Here is a 21287-nt window from a genome sequence, read left to right on the forward strand (position 1 = left end):
GAGGTTCTTCATTTTGTAATCAACACGCGGGCTCGGATTAACAGTCGCAGTTGAATAAAATGGCAGTGTTTGTCATGCGTATGGCGCCATCTAAAATGCAGCCATCCATTCAAGCACCTAACCTCCCTCGTGCTCTTCATGGCTTTAGTGCATATCTTTGTCTTTGTTCGTCTCATAAATAGCATAGTAAAACGAGTATGTACTTGGCATATTTCATACGATCAGTATACGCGCTTTTCGCCCTGCTCGCGCTGGTATTCGAGGCCTTTCCGTGGACGCGTGACACCTTTGTAAAGTACGGCAAGACCCGGGAGGAAGCCAAAGAGGAGCCAGCAGAGCCAGTGCAAGGCGCGTCAGACAGCAGCACTGCTAGCATTGCGGGCAACCGCAATTCGGGGGAGCACTCAGGGTCGGCAAGCATTGTGCCCCAATGGTTCGCGCAGATGACAGTGCCAAAGCACACTTTTTCCCATTTTTACATCTTTGGCACAATATGCAGCGCATTGGTGACTCTGGACATCATCAACTGGGTCAAGGGCCAGAGTGGCTCGCAGCTGCCAGAAGCCACAGCAAAGTGCTTCATCCAGCTGTATATATCGTGGGAGCAGCGGATCCTCGACAGTGATCTAGCAACGGTCGTGGCGTTCCCTCACAAAATCACGGTGCTTGCGTTAACCATGTGTAATATGCATATTATGCTGCGGCTCAAAGAGAGCGTGTACGACCAGCCCGCCACCAAGGCGCGCATGCACATTTCCCAGTATGCAGTGGGAATCATCTACTATGCAGTGACGCCTCTTGCAGTGGTTGTTGACTCGTTCTACAGGCCGGCGTGGAAGTCTCCGCCGGTCTGGGCGGTCATTGCAGGTCTGGCGACCTATACTTATGCATCGGTTCACCAATGGCGCTGCCACCATATCCTGTACAATCTGCGCACCCAGTCGCTGCGCGAAGACTCGGGCTACGTGGTCCCGACAGGCGACTTGTTCGCGTATGTGGCGTGCCCGCACTTTTTATGCGAGATCCTTGTGTATGTGGCGATCTGGATGGTGACCGGGTTCCAAGCGACAACTCTTCTGTGGAACATCGGGTGGATCATAACGGGACTCGGTATCACGGCTAGCGAGTCGCACCGGTGGTACAAAAGGACGTTTGGAGACAAGTACCCGCGCAACCGGCGCGCGCTCGTGCCGTTCATCTGGTAGTATGTGTAGGGATACTTTTTTCGGCTTTGGTGTGATTTTTCGATGGGCAATTTGAAATAAAAAATAAAGATAAATTGAACGATTTTAATGTTGTGGAGGGGCATACGCTTTAGTAGCGGCCGGAGTCACTACCACGCTTCACCCAGGGCTTGTCACTGCTGCTCCGCTCGCTGCTGGATGAGCTTGAGCCGCGGTCACCGCCTCTCGAGAAGCTCGAGCTACGGTCGCCACCTTTAGAGAAGCTAGAGCTACGGTCGCTGCCAAATGAGCTGGAGCCGCGGTCATTGCGAGAGAAGCTAGAGCTGCGGTCGCTGCGATCGTTCCTCGGGTAGCTGGAGCCGCGGTCGCTGCCAAATGAGCTGGAGCTGCGGTCGTTGCGAGAGAAGCTAGAGCTGCGGTCGCTACGGTCGTTTCTCGGGTAGCTCGAGCCGCGGTCGTTGTTCCGGGAGAAGCCCGAGCTGGAGCCGCGTGAGCCGCTCGAGCGGTTGAAGGAGCCGTTGTTGCCAAACGACGACTTCCGCTGGCCACGGTCGACGCCCAGAGACGCGCGCAGCATAGCGGGAAGTGGTGGTTGCTCGGTGCCAAAGGTCTCAAGGATCGAGTTTGAGCCTTCAACAATTTCCTTGCCGCGGGGGCCGCCGATCATCTCGGCGTGGGCCTGGTAGAAGGCAACCAGCGACAGGAAGGCGCCCTGGACAATCTCCTGGTCCATGTTCGTGACGGCAGCCTCCCAGCGCGACGAAAAGCGCTGCAGACCCTCAGAGCCAAACTTGGAGATCTGCTCCATGTACTCGGGCGTGTACTTCTCGCTTTTGGTGATAGGCACGTTGTTGAGGCACTTGAGGAAGCCCATCTCCACCGGGGCCAGCAGGATCACACCCTCGCCCGACTTGCCCGCACGGCCCGTACGGCCGAGGCGATGCACGTAGGCGTCGCGCTCCGACGGCACGCCAACCTGGAGAACCATCGAGACGTTGGGGTAGTCGACACCGCGCGCCGAGACATCGGTGGTAACCAGGATCGACGTGTTGCCGATGGTCACCGGGAACTTACGGAAGCTATCAGAGCGGCGCGTGCGCGACTCCTGCGAGATCTTGCCGTGCAGCACCGACACATCGATGACCTCGCTGTCGGCGGAGCCAAAGGCGCCTGCACCGGCACCGCCGCGTCTGTTGTCGAACTTGCCGCGGCCGCCAAAGCTGCGACTGGCCTGTGGCGACGAGCCCTTGCGCATCAGGGTGCGGAGCAGCTGCGCGTACATATCGGCGCACTTGACGGTCGGCAGGAATATGACAATCTTGCTGCCGCGGTCCTCGGCCTTATTCTTGTCGATATGCGACTGGATGATGTCGCAGATCAGCGGGAAGTGCTGCGAGTGCTCGGCCTCGACGTACTCCTGCTTGACGTGATCGTGCGTGTTAGTCTCGCCCTTGTCGACGCAGTCGATCAGGTCGAAGCCGCGCTCGAACACTGTCGGCGCCAGGTCGCGCACCTTCCGGTCCAACGTGGCCGAAACAAGGAATGTCTGGCGATCGCTGGGCGCGCGCTTGACAATCTCGTCAACCTCCTTGCGGAAACCCATCTGCAGCAGCACATCGGCCTCGTCAAAGATTAGAAGCTTGGTCTTCTCGGCCAGCTGTGAGAACGTGGGCTGGTTGTCCATGAAGTCGAGGATGCGGCCGGGCGTGCCAATGACAATATCCGACCGTGCATACTTCAGCCGCTCGAGCTGCTCGCGTGGCCGCTCGCCGCCGATGAGCGACTGCACGTTCCACCCATGGAACTTGACCAGGCGCTCGGCCTCGGTGGCGATCTGCTTGGCCAGCTCGCGCGTGGGGCTGACAATCAGGCACCCGACCGCACGACCCTTCTTCGCGCGCTCCGGGTCCTTCGCGTACTCACTCAGGAGCGTCTCGATGGCCGGGATCAGGAACGCCATGGTCTTTCCGGTTCCGGTCTTGGCCTTCACCATGATGTCGCCCTCGATCGGCAGCCGCGAGATAATCTGGTCTTGCACCTTGCTGGCTGTCTTAAAACCCATGACGCGGTCAATGGCCTTCTTGGTGTTCTCGTGCACATTATCGTACGACGCGAATTCAACAGGCACGTACTCATCAGCTACTGGAGCATCGGTCTTCTGGGCAGTCTGCACCCTTGGGCCTGTGCTGATCTGGTCCTCGGCTCCGGCGGACGACATCTGGCGCGCAAGAGACTCGCTCGAGAGGAAGCGGGCGAGTGCCGGAGCTTGCTGGAGCATTGTGCCTTGGGCCGGCATCAGCAGCCGTCTGCAGGCACTAAGTGCCGTGAGAGTCGTGCTGCTGGAGGCCGACAGGCGGGCGAGTGAGCGCGGTGCCAGGCGGGCGGAGGGAGTGATAAACCGCTGCATGTGTCGAGTCTAGATGTGATGAAGTGTTGGGAAAAGAAAATGTATGTACTGGGAAGCAGGGGCAGCACTTGTTGGCAGATGATGCGGTGTGCTGTTTGGGGATGCTGTCAATGAGAACGGCGTGCGAGAATACAGGTCGTGTGCAAACTATACAGGAAAAGGTACTAAAAACTAATCAGATCAGCCCAGATAAACTATATACTTTTCAAAGAATAAGAAGTAAAATTGCAAAGATAAACTATTTTCGAAACTATGTCGCTCAAGGAGAGGAAGAATTGTGTTTGGCAATTGTTTGTGTGTGTGCGGGGGGATGGAGAATGTCGAGAATATAAAGATAGTGGTTGGAAAACTTTTCAAGCAAAAAAAAAAAAGTGCTAGATCAAAGTGTTCCTCACTGTTTTTTTTCGCAGCAGATTCTGCCGCCACATACCATTCGCTCAGACTCGGCATGCTGACCGTGATTATTGGTGCTGCGGTGTTTCCGAATCCAATCAACACATTTAATTTCAATCAAGAGCAATTTTGCGGCTCGACAAGTCTGTTCGAGCCGACATTTTATTTGAGCCGGTATGTGTCCGATTTTTCTTTTATCGCACTGCCACAGGGAGCAGCAGAAAAGAGAAACAGAAATCCCGATGATTGCCATTGGCCAATTTTTAAAGCACTTGACTTTAATTATGCTGGGCAAAAAGAAAAAGAAAAAGCTGGAATACTCAGAGGGTATAAAAGCGAGTATGAGGGATGCTTTCGTCTTGCTTCTCCGGATTGCTTGAAATTGAAGCAAAATAGCAAAATAAATTATCCACAAGTTTGAACTCCTTCCCTCTCGGGCAGAGAAATTCTCTAATTTTCGTACATAAACTCAACTCTTCTAATTGTTTAGTAAAGTCCGAGTTTTAAATTTTTTAAATTTTTTCTTCTCATTTTTTGCTCGTTTACACATTTGCACATTCAAAGCTCAGGCGCAATACTGCCACCGCGCCTGCTACTTCTGTATCAACCTCTCTTTTCATTTGAGCACCCTCGAGTATTCTGCGCGCTGCAGTTTATTTTTGTTTTTTGTTTTGTTATTGCTGAGCAATTTATATTTTATTTTTACTTTATTTTGTTGGACTCGAGCAGCAAGTTTTGCTCTCATCCGCTCAATTCAATTTCTGCATTTCATTGTCGACGCTTATTTTCCAGTCTTCCCACCCCTCATATTATTATTTCTTGAGCAAAATTCATTCGAGGCTAATCGCGCGTCACGGCTCTCACATTCATTCACTTTTTTGTTTTATCTTTGGCCAACCTGCTTTTTTTATTCTATTGGCTTGTATTGGTGGCCGATAAAAGTCAAGTCGGCAACGCCCTTTTAGTATTTCCCCCAGTTTTTTTGTTGCTACTGCTTTGCACTGGTGCCGTAAATAGCTATGCCAAACACCTCAAAACCTAGCGCTGGTGGGTCCAGCTCGGGTGTGGTTGTGTCGACTGATGATGACATTGTCATGGACAACTCTGCATCTGCTTCAACTGATGGCACTGATGTGCCAGAGTTGACTAGGCCAGCTCAGCCTTTGGGCGAAGCTGTCTTAGGTGGCGGCTTTGCCAGCATCAACAAAGGCGCCAATGGCGTTTGTGTTGCTGGTGATAAAGCTGAGAAGAAGGAAGAAGATGAGGATGAAGAAGAGGTCATAGGCGGTGGGTGCATTGTAGCCAACGGCAACATTGCGTCTATCGCTGCTGCTCTGCCATTACCATTGCCCGCTGAATTACGTGAGTCCAACATACCTCCTCAGGAGGCCAGGACCGTGTTGACATCGGAAAAATACAGTGATAAAGACATTGACAATGGAAGCAGGCACGACCCCGTGTTATTTCCACCATCTCTGGTATCGCCTTCTACTCGCATAGAGGAAGCATCGCTGATCCCGCCGTCCCTACAGGATCCCTCGTCAGCATACAACGCCCTGTGTTCCAAAGATCGCGACTCTCCCGTCAATGCTGCCTTCGAATCCCTATATTCTGGCGAAGGCAGTGGGCCAGTAGTGCCCACTGACGACGATCGGCCCGTGTCGTCTCAAGAGGACTACGCTGCTGTTGCGCGCGAGGCGCATGGCCATTGGCGCGCGCGGTCGAAGCAGCCAACTGGAATTTTTGAACAGGTATGCCATCGTTATACTGTACTGGCGACACCCGCCCTAATGGCATGGGCCGCATGTGCTCAATGCATACAGTTTAGTGAACTGCATACCATCCAATCTAAACTTGTGTTCAGCCAACGTGAATACCACTCACTAATAAGCATCATTACCGCCTAATCATTTACCAATCAATACCTTTTTATGTAGTCATCGGCTGACATTCGCGATTTCATGGCTGGATCTGCGCGGAGGCGCTTGCGGCTAGTCCTGATTCAGCTCCACGACCTTATAGACAAGGCGCCCAAGGTGTATGCGCTGTTGGAGCGCAAACGCATTCTGGAAGGCTCGTTGGTGACGCAGAGCCGCGTCGAGAGGGCCCTGAATTCGCTCTGGGGCGAGCTGAAGGCGCGGTGCTCGCTGCTTGTGCTAGACAAGGATGCCAGCCACGCTGTCGTGCGCCAGTGCCCCCTGGTTAACCATGAAGATGGGTCGGATAAAGTGGAGCACGTCAAGTCACTAGTTCTGTTGGTAATCAGCGACATAGCCGAGCACTGCTTGCTGTTGTGGGAGCTGTTCGAATCGTCTGTCCGCGGACTGGTGCTGGTCAACTCGGGCGCCGAGATTATCAACCGCATGTGGCACTTGTCTCAGGACAACGTAGACATCCAGCAGAGCATTATCACCACGCTGCTAGAATCATATGCGGTAATGCCCGATCTGTACAAAGTGACGATCAAAGAAGTTATTGAAGGCATGGTCGCGCTGGACAACCCGAAAGGAATGCGCTTGATTGTGATGGAACTGCAGAAGTACAAAGCTCTTCCCAGCGTGCTTTTTCGCACGCTGGCCAAGGCTATGCGCACTGCTGAAATGGCAGATGAAGTCAGGCTACGCCTCGACGAGCTGCTCCACACTGGCGCGGGCACGTGGGTCGGCTTCACGACTAGTGGCGCCAGGCCAAAGTACGCACAAGCGGGCTCGGAGCTCAGGGACGCACTTCTGGGCCAATTTGCTGCACTGCTTCCCTCTGCCAAGCGGAGGCACGTTTTTTCATACATGCGGGTGATTTCGGGTCTGATTGGATATCTTCGCTTGGATGTGACGGAAGCGGACTTTGAATTCTTCAAGCAGGCCGCCGGAACGGCCTCGGACCATCCCAATTCTGCCGACGTGTGTGCGGCGCTGTTTTTGGTGCTGGCCGGGTTCGGAACACGGACATCCAACCAGAATATTATGCTCGCCATCATGGACGTGTCGGAGTCGCCGGTTGCCCACCAAATCGACTGCTTGCTCGCTCACCTGGTCACCGACCAGGTCAAAGATGTCAACTCATTTGTGACCAGCGCGCTGGCCATGGATTTTTCGTATCCGCGCGATCGCCTGTTTTATCTGAAGGACATTGCGTCCGAGTCGACGACATCTTACTTTTCGCGTGCCAGCCTCGCCCGGCGCCTAGTCGCTTGCCCGAGCCCAAGCGCGCCCTGTGAGGGCGGCGTAAATTCGGTCCCCACTGCGCTACACCGGGCGGCAGCGCTGAATTTTCTCCGGAGCGCTACTTTCCAAAACAGCGGCGTGGACGTGCGCGAGTGGATGACTCGCTTGATGCGCGGTGCAGATACGGCCACGGCTAATGAGTGCGGCCCGCTGGTTAGGGCCTATGTGTCGGCTATTTTTTCCTCTCCCTCAATCACGCCTGTTCCCGAGATGCTGCTATGGAGTGAGTTTACTGCCGAGGCAATCAAGGATTCTGCTTGTCACCACGCGCCGCCCTCGCAGGTACTATTTTTGATGTACGTGCTCTACTACTGCGAGCAGCTGCTTGAACAGCCCAAGCGACCCAACTCGGCCTTTTCGGTTTTGGCCAGGCGCCCCGCCATTGTAGCCCCGCCGCTGGTCAACGGCGGCCAGCCTCGCGCCGGTCCGTTTGGAATATCGGTCGGCGCAAATTCCAGCCGTGCGGGTGGCTTGGGGTCGTTGGCTCTCGGCCGAACTGTTGGCCGGGACGCGGCAGTCCACTAACAGGATTATACGACGTGGTCAAGCGCGGCGAGTACTCTGACCAGCTGCTAGACTCGCTCCCTGTTTCATGGATTCTTCATAAAGTTGGCCGTGACACGGAGTACCAGCTTGTTTGGCCCGAGCTTCTGTCAATGGCGACCGCGCAGCACCCGGACCAGCTCGATGTGGTGTCTGTGCTGCAGCGCGAGCTGGCTGCTGGCTTTTCCCAAGAGTCTTCTCATTTGGGCGCAGACAGCGGTGGACAGCAGCTGCCTCGGCGCGAAGCAGCAGAATTTGCGTCGTCGGGCAGTACTGCTGATTTTTCCAAGCAACTCAAAGCAGCGCGCATGCTAATTGGCAGCATGCTGCTGCCCAACAACCCGGATGAACCTCCAAGCATGCGGGCGCTGCGATTCACCGTCGAGGAGTACTCAAAGCTATCAGTTTCTGTGCGCATTATGATGTGCGGGCTGCTGGCAGGGCAGCTTTGTCGGGCGGCCGTCGCGGGCTATGACGATAACGAGCTCACCGCCAGCGTGCGCCAGACGTGGCTTTCTCTGCACGCGCTGAGCCCGCACGCCGTATCTGCCGCAACTGTCAACGCGTGGCGCTCCGAGGCGGAGGCCATCAAGCCTAGGCTAGCCGCACAGGACATCTGGCTGGACCCTTTGGTCGTGTTCCGCAGCGACACGCGCGTGTTTCAGTCGGCGAGCCTGGTGGACATCCTACTGGTTGTTCTCGGCGAGTTCCTGGTTCTGTCGCGCACTTCCATGCGCAGGATCTACGCACTGCGGCAGAGAGACGACGGCGCGCTCAAGAAATCGCACTTGACTGCGCTGATTCAGCTCCAAGAGTCGAGCGCGCTGCAGCTGCTGATCGAAACTGCCCGCTTCGTGCAGGACGATAAAGTCAAGTGGCTAGTCTATGAGTTTATCCACGCCCGCTTCCTTGAGCAGCGCACGATCCAGAAGCTAGTACACTTCCAAGCGTATGCCATTGAGGCCATCGACGATATGGTCGGTTACGTGCCGTCGATGCATGCATGCTCCGAGTTTATCCCCGAGCTGCTCATGCAGTCGGCCCCGTGCCTGCAGCTGTTTGCGATCAAGCTGGCGGCGGCCATCACGACAAAGTACCCGATAATGGCCAACGAGGGCATGGCCAAAGAGGTCATCCTGCCGCACATCCAGACTACACTTGTGCAGATAGCCGGCACGGCCATTGCCGAGCAGCTGGCCATCAGCAACGCGATGCTCGCTGCAGTTGTGTCTATCGGCTGCGCTTTCCCTACGATCCGCGAAGAGTGTAGGCGGCTAGTGAGTGCAGTCAAGGACTCAGTGCTCGAAAGAGCCCGCAGCGTGCATCAGGTGCAAGCGCAAGTGCAAGTTCAGGCCCAGCCTGTGCAGCTGCAGCACCAGCACCAGAACTTTGCCAGGTGGATCGGCTGCTGTGAGCACGTCGTAGCGCTCATCGACGCGCCCGATCAGGACGAGCGGCCCCAGTTCGTTCACATCGAGGACACCGAAGCAGGAAACATTGCGATAAGACTAGAAAAGTTGTTCCATCCCGATAAGGGCGGCCACGCCGGGCATATTGCATCGCCGCGGCTGGCCGACTTTTCTGGACAGCCATTGCCTGCCAATGGCCCGCCAGTGCCTCCAGGCGCCCTGCGGCCGCCTGGTCCACCTCCGCCGCACTTCCACCCGAGCCATCAGTCGGCGCAGCAGTACGGCGTCTCTCCCGGCCAGCAGAAAAGGTCGCATAACCTGATCACCAGCGGAAGCAGTGGAGGCGAGCGCGGCGATCGCGGCGGCCGCATGTCAGCCCAGCGCGATGCCGGTAGCCCGCCCTTGGACTATTCCCGTAGCCGTGGCGGCAATGCCAGCGGTACAGGCTCTTCCCGTCTGCCAGACCATATGTCTGGGCATTCGTCGGGCGGCATATCTCCCGGAGGCAATGCTGGATCGTCTGGCAACTTTAAGAAGAGAAGCCGGCATCGCTCTGGTAATGCCGGTGGCGGCAACAACCCCAAGTCCCACGGACATGGCGGGCCCAATAAACGCGGGAAGGCGCCTGGAGGCGAGCGGCCACACATCAAGGATCATTGACTGATCCTCTCGAATAACTATTGTTTTTAAGTTGTACTTTTTTGTCATCGCAGAAACACACACCATGTGCATAATTTCCTGACACAATCAACTGTTGAAACACGATGACAATGCTAGTGTGGATAATATGTATGTGTATATATAGGATAGAATTGAAAACATTGAAATATAGAAATTTATAAATAAAAAACACCTGACTCTCAGAACGTGCTCTCCTCCTCCTCGGCGTGGTATCCGTGACGGCGCATCTCGGCAAGGCGCCTTCTGGCACCGACAAGATCCTTCTCGAGCTTCAGGATCTGTACCTGTTGCTCCATCTCCTTGCTCTTGAACTCGAGGTTGCTCATCTTGTCATAGTCCTCAGCCTGCTTGTTCTCCTCCTCACGCTCCGTGAGCTTCTGTGTGGCCCGCACCAGATGAGCCGACGCCTCGGTGACCGCCTTGGCAGCCCACTCGAGCCTCTCCTGAGTCTTAGAGTACGGCTGGGACTTGACGCGGGACGCAGCAACAAGCTGCACGGTGGCCGCCGAGACCTCGCGGGCAGCGACCACTAGGTGCTCGAGGGAGCGCGTGCCCTTGATGACGCCGTCGGCAGTCTCAACAAGGTTGTTCGTGGCAATGGCAACTGCCTTGGCGGCAGAGATCAGGCCCTCAGTCCAGCGGTTGTTCTTCTTGTAGAAGGCTGCCTTGGTGCTCGAGCCACGGCCCTGCAAGACAATCTCCAGCTGCGAAGCCGTGGCAGCGCGGATGAGCTGGGCAATGGCGTTGGTCATGGCCATTGACGAGTCGAGGATGGCGTCGTTGACCTGCACCTGGTGGTCGGTGAGCGATGAGTCGCGCGGCTGGTTCATCAGACCCTGCAGGCGAGCGACCGCCTCGTCGATGGCACGCGCGGCGTTGAGCATCTCGCGCTCAACCAGGTCAGAGACGTCCTCGTTAGTGGTTGCAACAGACACACGGTTGACATCCTTGGGGACGAGGCTTTCGGTGAGGCCGGTTAGTGTGGTTAGGCTCTGCTGCAGCTCGCGGTTGGTGTCCAGAATGACGCCCGGGCGCTCGGTGGCGAGCAGCCTCTCCATGTGGTTCGACTGGCCCTTGGTGAAGAACTGCCGGCCAATTGTGGCGGTCTGCCGGGCAACCTTGATAAGGCGCTCGACAGACTCCTCGCCGTTGGCGAAACGCACAATGCCCTTCAGGTTGGTCAGCAAATGATCGAGCCCGTTGGCCAGGCCAACGGCGGTCGAGATAACCTGCGTTTGGTCGCCGTCCGGGTTGGCCAAGTATCCCGCAAACGACGCTGTCAGCGAGTTGCCGGAATCGTGCACCTGCTCGATAGTTGCCAGCACGTGCTCTACCGTGGTCGTCATGTTTCCCAGGTTGCTGGGGTCGTTTAGATTAAACACAGCCTCGTCGGTCTTGTCGGCGCACGACCGCAGAATCGAGTCCAGAATGCGCTTGAGCTTTTGCGCGTGCTCCTGAAGCACAGCATCCAGCCGGCGTTGAAGGTCGCTCTGGTTGCCGCCCACCTGCTTCTTGAGATTGGCCATGGCGACAATGCTATGGTCCATGCCGGCCTGGAGCACAGCGATCTCGTCGTCCTTCGCCTGCCGCAGCTGCTCGTTTTCGGCGCGCAGGTCGTTGTACTGTCTGCGCGCCTGGTTGGCATCGGCGAGCTTGGCGTCGAGCTGCCTCTGCAGCTCGTCTCTCTCTGCATTGAACTTGCGCATAATTTCCTGAACCTCGGCAGCCTTGGAGCGGTTCAGGTCCCGCACATTATCCTCGCTATCTTCGAGCTGGCGGCGCAGCCGCTCAAGCTCTTCCTGCTGGCCGTTCTCCATGCGCTGCAGGTCAGCAAGCGCCCTGTCCCGCTCACGCATCATGTCTGCAAGCTCCAGGTTCTTGCGCTTCATGTTCGCCTGCAGCTGGTCCATCTTGGCCATCACCTCAGCAGCGCTGTTGGCCTTGATGTTGACCTGGTTGTACTTGTTAACAAGATCCAGGTACTTTTGGCGCAGCTGCGAGTAGAGCTTGGCCAGTGCTTCGTACTTTTGCTTCCACTGCTCAATCTGGGCCTGCAGCTGGCGAATGAGCTCATCCTTGCTCGCGTCCTGCTGTGCCTGGAGCATCTGCAGCTGGCGAATTTGGTCCTCCAGGGCGGCGACGCGGTTATTGTACTGACCGATCGTCATCTGGTCACGCTCATGCTGCCCGCGCATCAGCAGCATCTGCTGCTCGAGCTCCTGCATCTTCCCCTGCACCTGACGCTGCATCTGCTCGCGCTGAAGCTGGGCGAGCTGCTCCTGCTCCTTCTGCCTCTGCAGCTGCTGCTGCTCTTCGTATTTCCGCTGCTGCTCCTCAAACTGGCGCTGCTGCTCGACGCGCTGCTGCTGGGCAAGCTGCTCCTGCTCCTTCTGCCTCTGAAGCTGCTGCTGCTCAATGCGCTGCATCTCCATTTGCTGCTGGAGCAGAAACTGCTGCTGCTGGCGTTCCTCCTCTTGCTTGCGGCGCAGCTCCTCAGCAGCCCGGCGCTCGGCCTCAAGATCGATCTTTGGCGACGGGATGCGGGGGGTCTCGGTGCGCACAGACGTCGAAGCGCTGCGGTTGAGATCCTGCTGCGAGCGATCAGGGGGCGGCGCCGCGCCGTCATTGCCCATCAGGTTGGGTGGGTTCTGGCTCAGGCGTGGCACAGTGATAAGGCTGGTCAGGTAGCGCAGGTTGGAGCATTCAAAGTAGAACCTGCGCAGACCATAGTGCATCGCGTTGAACCTTGTTCGCAGGGGTTCAAGTGCATGCTCGGCGCCGTCGACGCGCGTGTGCATGGCGATGAGCATCCGCGTGGCAAACTTGTAGATACCGTAGCTTTCCTCGACCAGTGGCACGAGCGAGGAAATGCGACATTCGTTATTGGAGACGCGCTGGAAATTGACAAAGACGAGCTTCTGGAACTCGTCGAGGCGCTCTTGCAGGCTCATCAGGTCAGCAATTGTCTCGTACCCCTCGTTGGGGTCGTTGGTGCCGCGCAAGCTGATGTACTCCTCGTACTCAAACATGCCGTTAAAGTCAGGGTGCAGGCGGTGGTACTCGAGTTTTGCCAGGAGGAAGTTGACATAGCCACGAATAAGAACGCTATAGTTCCGCCATCCGGCGTACGCACCCCCGCCCATGCCGCGCCCAAGCTCCTCTAGAACGGGGTTTGGGTCAGTGCCTCTGGTATGCACACTGGGTGGCCCTCGCGAATCACCTTGTGCAGCGAGATGATTGCCTTGTAGCACTGGACTTCGTCGGCTCTGAGCGGTTGGGCCTTCATGCACTCCCAGATGGGCATGGATGTTTTGTAGTCACAAGTGAATAGAATCATGGTTCGTACGTGTTTACGCTTGGGTGCATTCTCTTCGACGCTGGTGGCCTTGCGGATGGCCATCATCAACTCTTGCTCGGCCTTCCCACGGTCGCCCGTGCGAAGCGAAAAGTTAGAGATACTCATGGTTCGGCCTGGCAGTGTTTGTGTTGTGCTGTGTTGTGTTATTGTTACTTTTGCTGTTGCCTGTTGTCCGCGAATGAAAAGTATAAATTCAGATGTCTTAAATAAAATAAGTAACGAAGCGGTAAATTTGAAGAGAAAAAAGAGAGAAGGAAAGAAAGAACAAAGTTTAGCGTGGAGAAAGGCAAAGAGACGGAGAAAAATAAAACGATATTCAGGCTCCTTTCAAGCACAGATATTGTTTATAATTTCTAAAAAGAACAAAAATCTGTACAAAAAACAAAGGTTGGATTTTGACTTGGCTTGGCTTGGTTTGGCTTTGTATCTGCTGATGCTTGCCAAGATGGAAAATGAATAAAAAGCAGCCACGACTCGTCTTTTTTGCCTTACGTTCGTTGCCTTGTGCGCATCGTTTTTTCTTTTGCCAAAGCCCTCTTTATATTTCCCCGCATAGACTTTTCCTCCCCCCTCGCAATCCTTGCGAACTTGGGAGTAGGGTTGTACTGCGTTTGCCCGCAGTGATAATCATCGACTTTTTTATTCACTTCTTGCTTTCTCTTGGCGTTTCTGCACGCACAAACACTCATACATGCACATAAGGAAATAAAACAGCGAGTACACCTTGCACTAGTGTTACTCTTCTCACCGTTTCCACAATGGGATGGAGTCAGTCACTATGATTTCGCGGGCCACAATTGATAACTAGAAAGGCCTAGCTAACTTTTTTGTTTCTTATATACAATCTCATTTCCGGTTGCCCGATCCAGATTGCCCAGCAGAGCATATGCGCCGGGACCACAGATAGTGCTGCCTTGCATAAATCGGGCTTTCCAAAATAATAGTTTCTTGCAGGGTGATCTCAAGGCCGGGACGGTCCCATAGTAAACGTCATTGTGTTTTTGCGAATCGACTGCGCAAATGAATAGAATATCAGCGGATCTAATCAGCCACGAACTGCCAGCTCGTGCGATGTGGTTGACGTGTAGTGACGTATGACGTTACAGTGTGATGATGTGTGTGATGATGTTTGTAGTGACAAGCTCTGCATTGCGCTCCAGGCCTTTTTTGCATCAGCATGTGTCTTAGTTTGCACGACCACAGCATACACACTCAGCCGGCACCGCGGTTGAGCTGCAATTTTTACCCTACCTTTGCATTTAGCATTTAGCCATTCCTCCCTTCTCCTCCATCTTTGCTTCATACCCATTCAAGATTATTATATTATATTATTCTTACCTTTGCAGCCAGTAAATTTTTAAACAATATCAGCGAGACTGTTCACAAAATAATTAATTTACCCCTCCTGATTTGATAATTCACCTCAACCATGCCCCAGTCTCTCCAGCGCAAGTTCAGCATCCTTGAAACAGGATCACCCCGCTACATTCTGGCTCGCAGGAAGGCGATTGGCAAGTCGGTGTATATGGGAGTTGCCCTGTCAAAAATGAAAGACGGATGCATCGAGTGGGCGTGCTCAAGTTACGATGGAAACGAGTTTGAAACACACGAGGACGCCTTTTATCCTGACTCGTCGATTCCAAAGGCCAGCCAGCTTGAGAAGCTCGATGACACCATCATCGAGATGCTACGCGAATATGCGACGTCGCACAACTACCGCATCCAGGCTGTGTGCATCGGGGGGAACGCTGAGACGGTCAAGGTTGTGGAAGAACACCCAGAGCTGAAGGAGCCAATCTGCACCATGTGCACGCGGTTCTGGTTTGACCTTGATGTGGTCCCTTGCATCTACAAGCTGCGCGGTGTCTCGCTTACCGAGGAGTCAGCGTCAGCAGCGCGCAAGGTGTATGATTGGTTCACGCCGCAGTTTCCCGGGAACATTCCGCGGATTGCTGTTGATCCCAACACCAATGAGGTGCTGGTCGACATGAAAGGACACTGCCACATGGTGGACCTCAAGCACTTTGAGCAAACCACAGACAAGCCCGTGTGGGACAAGCTGCTGGGGCTTGCCGACGAGTGCAAGCAGCGCAAGCTCAAGATTATTTTCTTCAGCTCGACGCCCCAGGGCGGCGGTGTTGCGCTGATGCGGCATGCAATGATCCGACTAATGCGGCTGCTGGACGTGGACTGCCGCTGGTATGTGGCCAAACCAAACCCCGATGTGTTTGTTATCACGAAGCGCAAGTTCCACAATGTGCTCCAGGGTGTGACAGATGATGAGCAGTACCGCCTCCAGCAGAGAGACAAGGACCTCTGGATTGAGTGGTGCGAGCAGAACTTTAATAGGTATTGGGGCAAGGGCAATGATGTTATCGAGTCGGCCGACATCATCATCATGGATGATCCGCAACTATCGGCAATAATCCCGCTGATTCGCGAGCTAAATCCTGCCGCACGCATTGTCTACCGCTCGCACATCGAGATACGGTCGGATCTAGCGTCGATTCCGGGGTTGATGCAGCACGACACATGGTCATTTTTGTGGGAAAAGTTTATCAGCAAGGTCGACCTGTTCATCTCGCACCCAGTGGCCGGGTTCATTCCACCACGCGTGCCAAACACACATGTTGTGCTGATGCCCGCGGCGACGGATGAGCTCGATGGACTCAACAAGAAGTTGAGTGTGGCGGAGATCGAGTACTACCGGCGCGTGTTTAACAGGTGTGCTGGGGACCAGGGCAGTCCAGGAATTTCCGGGGACCGGCCGTATGTCATCCAGCTAGCGCGGTTCGACCCAGCTAAGGGTATTCCGGACGTTATCGAGGCGTATTGTGCGTTCCGCGAGCTGCTGCTGGCCAAGGGAATCGCGGACGACCAGCAACCACAGCTTGTGCTGTGCGGCCACAGCAGCATTGATGACCCTGACGGCACAGTGGTGTATGAGGAAATTATCCAGCTGCTCAACCAACCCGAGTACTCAAGCTACGCCATGGACATCTGTGTGGTGCGGCTTCCGGCGTCTGATCAGCTGCTGTGTTCGCTGTTGCGCGGGTCGTTCTGCTCGCTGCAGCTATCGCACCGCGAGGGCTTTGAGGTCAAGGTGACAGAGGCGCTGGCCAAGTACAAGCCCGTGGTTGCATATCGGTCGGGCGGTATCCCGCTGCAGATCGAGGATGGCAAGACAGGAATTCTGGTTGAGCGCGGTGATACGAAGGGCATTGCCAATGCGCTGACGCGGTTGTACACAGATGTGGAGTACTACCAGAGCTTTGTCAATGAGTTGCGTACCAAGGATCAGGATAGCAAGCGGCAGCAGTATTTTACGCCATTCCAGTCTGTCAACTGGCTGTACCTGGCGACGCAGCTGGCGTTCAAGGGCAATGATAACGCAGTGGCGGTGGCCAAGAGCCAGCCGGCCGGAGACATGAACACGAATATGGATGGCACGTATATGGGCAACGGGGAGGTCAGACAGTGGGATGCCAGATACGTGCGCGAGTACTGGCAGCAACAGGAGCAGACAAAGGGTAACAACTAATGGAGATGGATCTTTTTTTAGTTTTAGTTTTAGTTTTTTTCTTACAAAATAGACATTTTTTCTTTAGTTTTAAAAGTTTTAAAAGTTTTGGTTATTCACATTCTAGTTGAAAAGTATGGCCTTAATAGTCACACTGCCGTGGGATGACTCGTCGGCTGGCTGTTGTGCGCTTGATGGCGTTTGCTCAGGGCCAGTATTTTCTCTGCGTGGCGAGTACTCTGTCAAGTGAACGTCACGGATAAAACGACGTGCCTCAGAGGGCGTAGCAAACTGCAGAATAAATGCGCCACGGCGCGACAAGAAAGTTTGCCCAATCTGTGGCGCAGACTGGACAGCCGGAATATTTGTCTCGACCAGATCATAGTCGCTAAAGTAGTCCCTAATCTGATGATGATGCATATGAGGCGGGTATCCATAGAGAAGCACAAGTCTGCCCAGTGCACTACCCAGGTACTTATCCCTAGTAGCATTAGGCACATACCTCCTAATAACAAAACTAGCACGGATAGTGTGCGCGGAGTATACCATTTTGTTAGCGCGAAGAACAAACTCTGCAGCGTCCGATTCGCTGAAAAAAGTTATGCGGCAGGAGCGCAGTGGCCGCAAATTAAAGTCATACTCAAAGTAAATAGCTTTTATTTTGGCAGAGTATAGGCGCGTGGCAATGGTGCAGTGGATATCGGCGGGGGTGGTGCCGGGCGGCAGGTTGGATAGCCGGACGATGCATGTGGGCGTTGGGCTGATGTCTGAGGCAACCGAGAGGCGAGAATTGGAGTCTTTGGATGTGGATGGCATTTGGTGCTTCGGCTGCTGCATTTGAGTGCGGCGGACCTCAACTGGATCAGTGTTTGTAGAGTAGGCGCTGCTGTGGCGATGTGAGAAAAGGAGGATCCTGGTGCTGTTGATAGTGTTGATGCTGTTGGTGATGTTGTTGGTGGCAAAGGTGGCAATGCGACACAGGCCTTTGGAGGCGCGCAGTTTTGTGACCAGAGACATATTGGTAAGCGCACAAAGAAAAAGAAGAAACGAATTGAATTTAATAGAATAAAATTAGAAACGACAAGTTGAAAAGGTAAAAAAAAGAAGAAAAAAAGTTAAGATCCGGTTTCTCAGTTTCGTAATCAATTTTTTTTAAAAAAAGGGTATGGATAGAAAATCGGGCCCACTGATAATCAAGGGATCAAGTGTTAAAGTAAATTATAGGTGTATTTATTTATTTTGCTTTTCGTCAGCAACATCACCATCATCATCATCAACATTATTGCGCGGGTCTTCAGGCTGCGGCGAAGTGTTGTTGCTGTATTCTGACAGGGCGCTGTTGACTTGTTCAGCCTCAATGTTATCGAGAAGGCCTAGCGACGAGAGATAGCGGACGTCTTCGCCCTTTTCACGCATGAGATTCTGCACATTGATGCTTTTGTCGCGGAACCAGCCGAGGTTGTCGGCAATAAGATGCCTGTTTTTGCAAGAATCGCATTGGATTAGGACGACGCCTTTGGTGTACGCTTGTTTGGACATTGTTTTGTGCTGGCGGTGTTTGCAGACGTTGCATGTGAAGCCGATGAGCATACGGGCCTGGTTTGGATCGGTTGCAACAGAGGCGGATGTTGAAGCGGGCGTTTTGATTGATGTTGATGTGGAGTTCAATGGTGTAGTTGATGTTGTTGATGTTGTTGATTTGGATCGCAAAAGTGCAAATAATATGGCGCTGTTGGCAGGTGGTTTGCGGGGCAGCGCTGCAGTGGCAGCACTAGCACCAGCAGCAGATAAACGGATGGTCAGCGAGCGGAACATGGTTGGACTCGAAGCTTCCAAAAAGTGTGATGTATTTTTTTTATTGTTGCGGAGAATAAAAAGTTTAAAAAATTATATATACAAAGCAAAAAGAAGTGGAGGAGAAAGTGCGTTTTGCTGGTGCGACAAAGGGGGGGAACCCCTTCCGCATGGAAAATAAAAAAGCCGAGGGCGATCGATTCGCTCCATTATCTTGATCAATGATTTGATTTCGAATTTCAAAGTTCCAATATCTTTGAAACTGAACTAAATTTCGAATTTGGCTTGTATATACATATGCTGTGTGAGGATAATTAAAATTCATATAAAACGTCATGTGCACCTTTTTTTTCTCGGCGTGGACCAGCCCTGATCCTCTTTTTTTTAATCAAAGGCGCGTGTTGATTTCGAGCATCGCATCTGCTTTTAAACTCGGAGCAAAAGCAAGAGCCAGCAATCGTCACAACAACAACCAACATTACATTAACTGAACATTGTAAAGCAAAGCAAAAAAAACAAACCCAACTATAATAATTATCATGGCAGCCTGTATCAATAGCCTGACAACGCTCAAGCTGCTGCCGGCCGAGCTCGAGGGCAAGCATGCGATCGGCGTATGCATTGACCGCGGCGGCACGTTCACTGACTGCGTGGCGACATTCCCTGTGCAAGCGACACCAGACGACGAATCCACGCAGCGCACAGTAGTCGTTAAGCTTCTCTCCGAAGACCCAGCGCACTACTCCGACGCCGCGCTCGAAGCAGTATGGCGCGTACTCGAAGCAGCCACAGGGCGCACACTCACGCGCACGGACCCACTCGACACATCCAACATCGCCTGGGTGCGCATGGGCACCACGGTGGCCACCAATGCGCTGCTGGAGCGCAAGGGTGAGCGCTGCGTCCTGGTGACCACGCGCGGGTTCGGCGACGTCCTGCATATCGGCACACAGACGCGGCCGCTCATCTTCGACCTGGCAGTGCAGCGGCGCGGCGGCGTCATCGAGGAGTCCATTGAGCTGGACGAGCGCGTGGTGCTGGACCCTAAGGGCCCCCATGCCGGCGCGTCGGGCGAGCGCCTGCGCGTGCTGAGGGAGCCGGACTGGGCGGCGCTGCGCGCAAGGCTGGACGCAGCATATGCGCGCGGCGTGCGCGCGGCAGCGGTCTGCCTGATGCACGCGTACACGTTCTCTGCGCATGAGCGCATGGCGGCGCAGGTGGCGCGCGACGCAGGGTTCACGCACGTGACGGAGTCCTCTGCCCTGGCGCCGGCGGCCGGGCTGGTGGCGCGCGCGCAGTCGGCGGCGGCCGACGCGTACCTGGCGCCGGTCGTGGCGCGGCACGTGGCGGGGTTTGCGCGGCGGCTTAGCGCCACAGTGCCGCTGGCGCTGATGCAGTCGGACGGCGGGCTGGCGCCGGCGAGCGGCTTCTCGGGGCTGCGCGCGGTGCTGTCGGGCCCGGCGGCCGGCGTGGTCGGGTGCGCGGCAACGGCGTACAGCGCCACGGCGCGCGTGGCGGTGGTTGGCTTTGACATGGGCGGAACGAGCACTGACGTCAGCCGCTTCGACGGCACGCTCGAGCACGTGTTCGGGGCCGAGGTCGGCGGCGTGGCGGTGGCGGCGCCGCAGCTGGCGATCCAGACGGTGGCGGCCGGCGGCGGGTCGCGGCTGTTTTTCCGCGGCGGGCTGCTGGCGGTCGGGCCCGAGAGCGTCGGCGCGCACCCGGGGCCGGCGTGCTACCGCAAGGGCGGCGCGCTGGCGCTGACAGACGCCAACCTCGTGCTGGGGCGGCTGCGCGCCGCGCACTTCCCGCGCATCTTTGGGCCGCGCGAGGACGAGGGCCTGGACGAGGCGGCGGCGCGCGCGCGGGTTGCGGAGCTGGCGCAGCGCGTGGCCAGCGAGTCCGGCGCGGCGCCGATGAGCGTCGAGGCGCTGGCGCTGGGCTTCGTGCGCGTGGCCAACGAGGCGATGACCCGGCCGATCCGCTCGCTGACCGAGGCGCGCGGCCATGCGCCACAGGCCCACGCGCTGGCGTGCTTCGGCGGCGCCGGCGGCCAGCACGCGTGCGCCGTGGCGGCGGCGCTGGGCATCGGCCGCGTGTTCGTCCATCGGCTGGCATCGGTGCTGTCGGCGCACGGGCTGGCGCTGGCCGAGGCCGCACACGAGGAGCGATCGGCGGCCGCCGCCGCCGCGTGGACGCCCGAGGTGCATGCGCGCAGCCTGGCGCCGCGCCTGGACGCGCTGGAGGCCGCGGCGCGCGCGCGCCTGGCATCGCAGGGCTTTAGTTCCGGGCTGGCTGCGGCCGAGCGCTTCCTGAACATGCGTTACAAGGGCGCCGATGCAGCGCTAATGGTGGCCGAGCCGGCCGACGGTGATTTCGGCGGAGCCTTTGAGAGGCAGCACCGCTACGAGTTTGGCTTTGTGCTGCGCGACCGCGCCGTTGTGGTCGATGACCTGCGCGTGCGCGCGACGGCCTCGCTGCCCGGCCCAGAGCGCTCGGACGTGTATGCGGAGCTTGCTGCGCTGCGCCGCACGCCCATTGGCCGCGACCATGCGGCGTTTGTTGAGGCTGCGAGCGTGTACTTTGATGGAGGATTCCGCGACACGCCGGTGTTCCGCCTTGACGCGCTGGCGCCGGGCGAGTCGGTGCCTGGGCCGGCCATTGTGCTGGACCGCAACAGCACCGTGCTGGTTGAGCCGGGGTGGACTGCGACGGCGACGCGCGAGCAGGTGGTGCTGGAGGCGGAGTCTGTGTCAGCAGGGTTGGACACCCAG

At 55.8% G+C, this 21287-nt stretch overlaps 8 protein-coding genes across 8 annotated transcripts; 4 read left to right on the plus strand and 4 right to left on the minus strand.

Annotated features, from left to right (window-relative positions):
* The first annotated feature begins 62 nt into the window (after positions 1 to 62).
* On the plus strand, positions 63 to 1270 carry BX661DRAFT_181443 (3-oxo-5-alpha-steroid 4-dehydrogenase-domain-containing protein). Its single transcript, XM_051535712.1, has one exon. The coding sequence runs from the start codon at positions 198 to 200 to the stop codon at positions 1203 to 1205; it is 1008 nt and encodes a 335-aa protein (XP_051392156.1). The 5' UTR covers positions 63 to 197; the 3' UTR covers positions 1206 to 1270.
* On the minus strand, positions 1271 to 3959 carry BX661DRAFT_181444 (P-loop containing nucleoside triphosphate hydrolase protein). Its single transcript, XM_051535713.1, has one exon. It carries the CDS (start codon positions 3589 to 3591, stop codon positions 1315 to 1317), a length of 2277 nt encoding a protein of 758 aa, XP_051392157.1. The 5' UTR covers positions 3592 to 3959; the 3' UTR covers positions 1271 to 1314.
* A 3724-nt stretch (positions 3960 to 7683) lies between these two features.
* Positions 7684 to 9931, plus strand: BX661DRAFT_100561 (integrator complex subunit 2-domain-containing protein). Its single transcript, XM_051532383.1, has one exon. The coding sequence runs from the start codon at positions 7865 to 7867 to the stop codon at positions 9818 to 9820; it is 1956 nt and encodes a 651-aa protein (XP_051392158.1). The 5' UTR covers positions 7684 to 7864; the 3' UTR covers positions 9821 to 9931.
* An 89-nt stretch (positions 9932 to 10020) lies between these two features.
* Positions 10021 to 13304, minus strand: BX661DRAFT_193699 (cytoskeleton assembly control protein; the record flags this gene model as incomplete). The annotated part of the gene is made up of 3 exons (XM_051537803.1): positions 10021 to 12309; positions 12403 to 12946; positions 13009 to 13304. The coding sequence occupies 3 exons, from the start codon at positions 13302 to 13304 to the stop codon at positions 10021 to 10023; spliced, it is 3129 nt and encodes a 1042-aa protein (XP_051392159.1).
* Positions 13305 to 14745: 1441 nt separating this feature from the next.
* Positions 14746 to 16740, plus strand: BX661DRAFT_142554 (uncharacterized protein; the record flags this gene model as incomplete). The annotated part of the gene is made up of 1 exon (XM_051532951.1): positions 14746 to 16740. One exon carries the CDS (start codon positions 14746 to 14748, stop codon positions 16738 to 16740), a length of 1995 nt encoding a protein of 664 aa, XP_051392160.1.
* Positions 16741 to 16826: 86 nt separating this feature from the next.
* Positions 16827 to 17811, minus strand: BX661DRAFT_181449 (uncharacterized protein). Its single transcript, XM_051535714.1, has one exon. It carries the CDS (start codon positions 17734 to 17736, stop codon positions 16843 to 16845), a length of 894 nt encoding a protein of 297 aa, XP_051392161.1. The 5' UTR covers positions 17737 to 17811; the 3' UTR covers positions 16827 to 16842.
* Positions 17812 to 17814: 3 nt separating this feature from the next.
* Positions 17815 to 18631, minus strand: BX661DRAFT_153157 (DNL zinc finger-domain-containing protein). The gene has a single exon (XM_051533249.1). The coding sequence runs from the start codon at positions 18532 to 18534 to the stop codon at positions 17950 to 17952; it is 585 nt and encodes a 194-aa protein (XP_051392162.1). The 5' UTR covers positions 18535 to 18631; the 3' UTR covers positions 17815 to 17949.
* A 421-nt stretch (positions 18632 to 19052) lies between these two features.
* On the plus strand, positions 19053 to 21260 carry BX661DRAFT_142683 (Hydantoinase/oxoprolinase-domain-containing protein; the record flags this gene model as incomplete). The annotated part of the gene is made up of 1 exon (XM_051532959.1): positions 19053 to 21260. A coding segment is annotated over one exon (2208 nt), but the record flags the coding sequence as incomplete, so codon positions are not given.
* Between the last annotated feature and the right edge of the window lie 27 nt (positions 21261 to 21287).

The sequence above is a fragment of the Kickxella alabastrina genome (assembly GCF_025024165.1).
Source record: "Kickxella alabastrina strain RSA 675 chromosome Unknown BX661scaffold_9, whole genome shotgun sequence".
Taxonomy (NCBI): domain Eukaryota; kingdom Fungi; phylum Kickxellomycota; class Kickxellomycetes; order Kickxellales; family Kickxellaceae; genus Kickxella; species Kickxella alabastrina.

What these genes read in the sequence shown, in the direction of transcription:
- BX661DRAFT_181443 (XM_051535712.1), top strand. Translation starts at nt 198, where the DNA reads ATGTACTTGGCATATTTCATACGATCAGTATACGCGCTTTTCGCCCTG.
- BX661DRAFT_100561 (XM_051532383.1), top strand. Translation starts at nt 7,865, where the DNA reads ATGGCGACCGCGCAGCACCCGGACCAGCTCGATGTGGTGTCTGTGCTG.
- BX661DRAFT_181444 (XM_051535713.1), bottom strand. Translation starts at nt 3,591, where the DNA reads ATGCAGCGGTTTATCACTCCCTCCGCCCGCCTGGCACCGCGCTCACTC.
- BX661DRAFT_153157 (XM_051533249.1), bottom strand. Translation starts at nt 18,534, where the DNA reads ATGTTCCGCTCGCTGACCATCCGTTTATCTGCTGCTGGTGCTAGTGCT.
- BX661DRAFT_181449 (XM_051535714.1), bottom strand. Translation starts at nt 17,736, where the DNA reads ATGTCTCTGGTCACAAAACTGCGCGCCTCCAAAGGCCTGTGTCGCATT.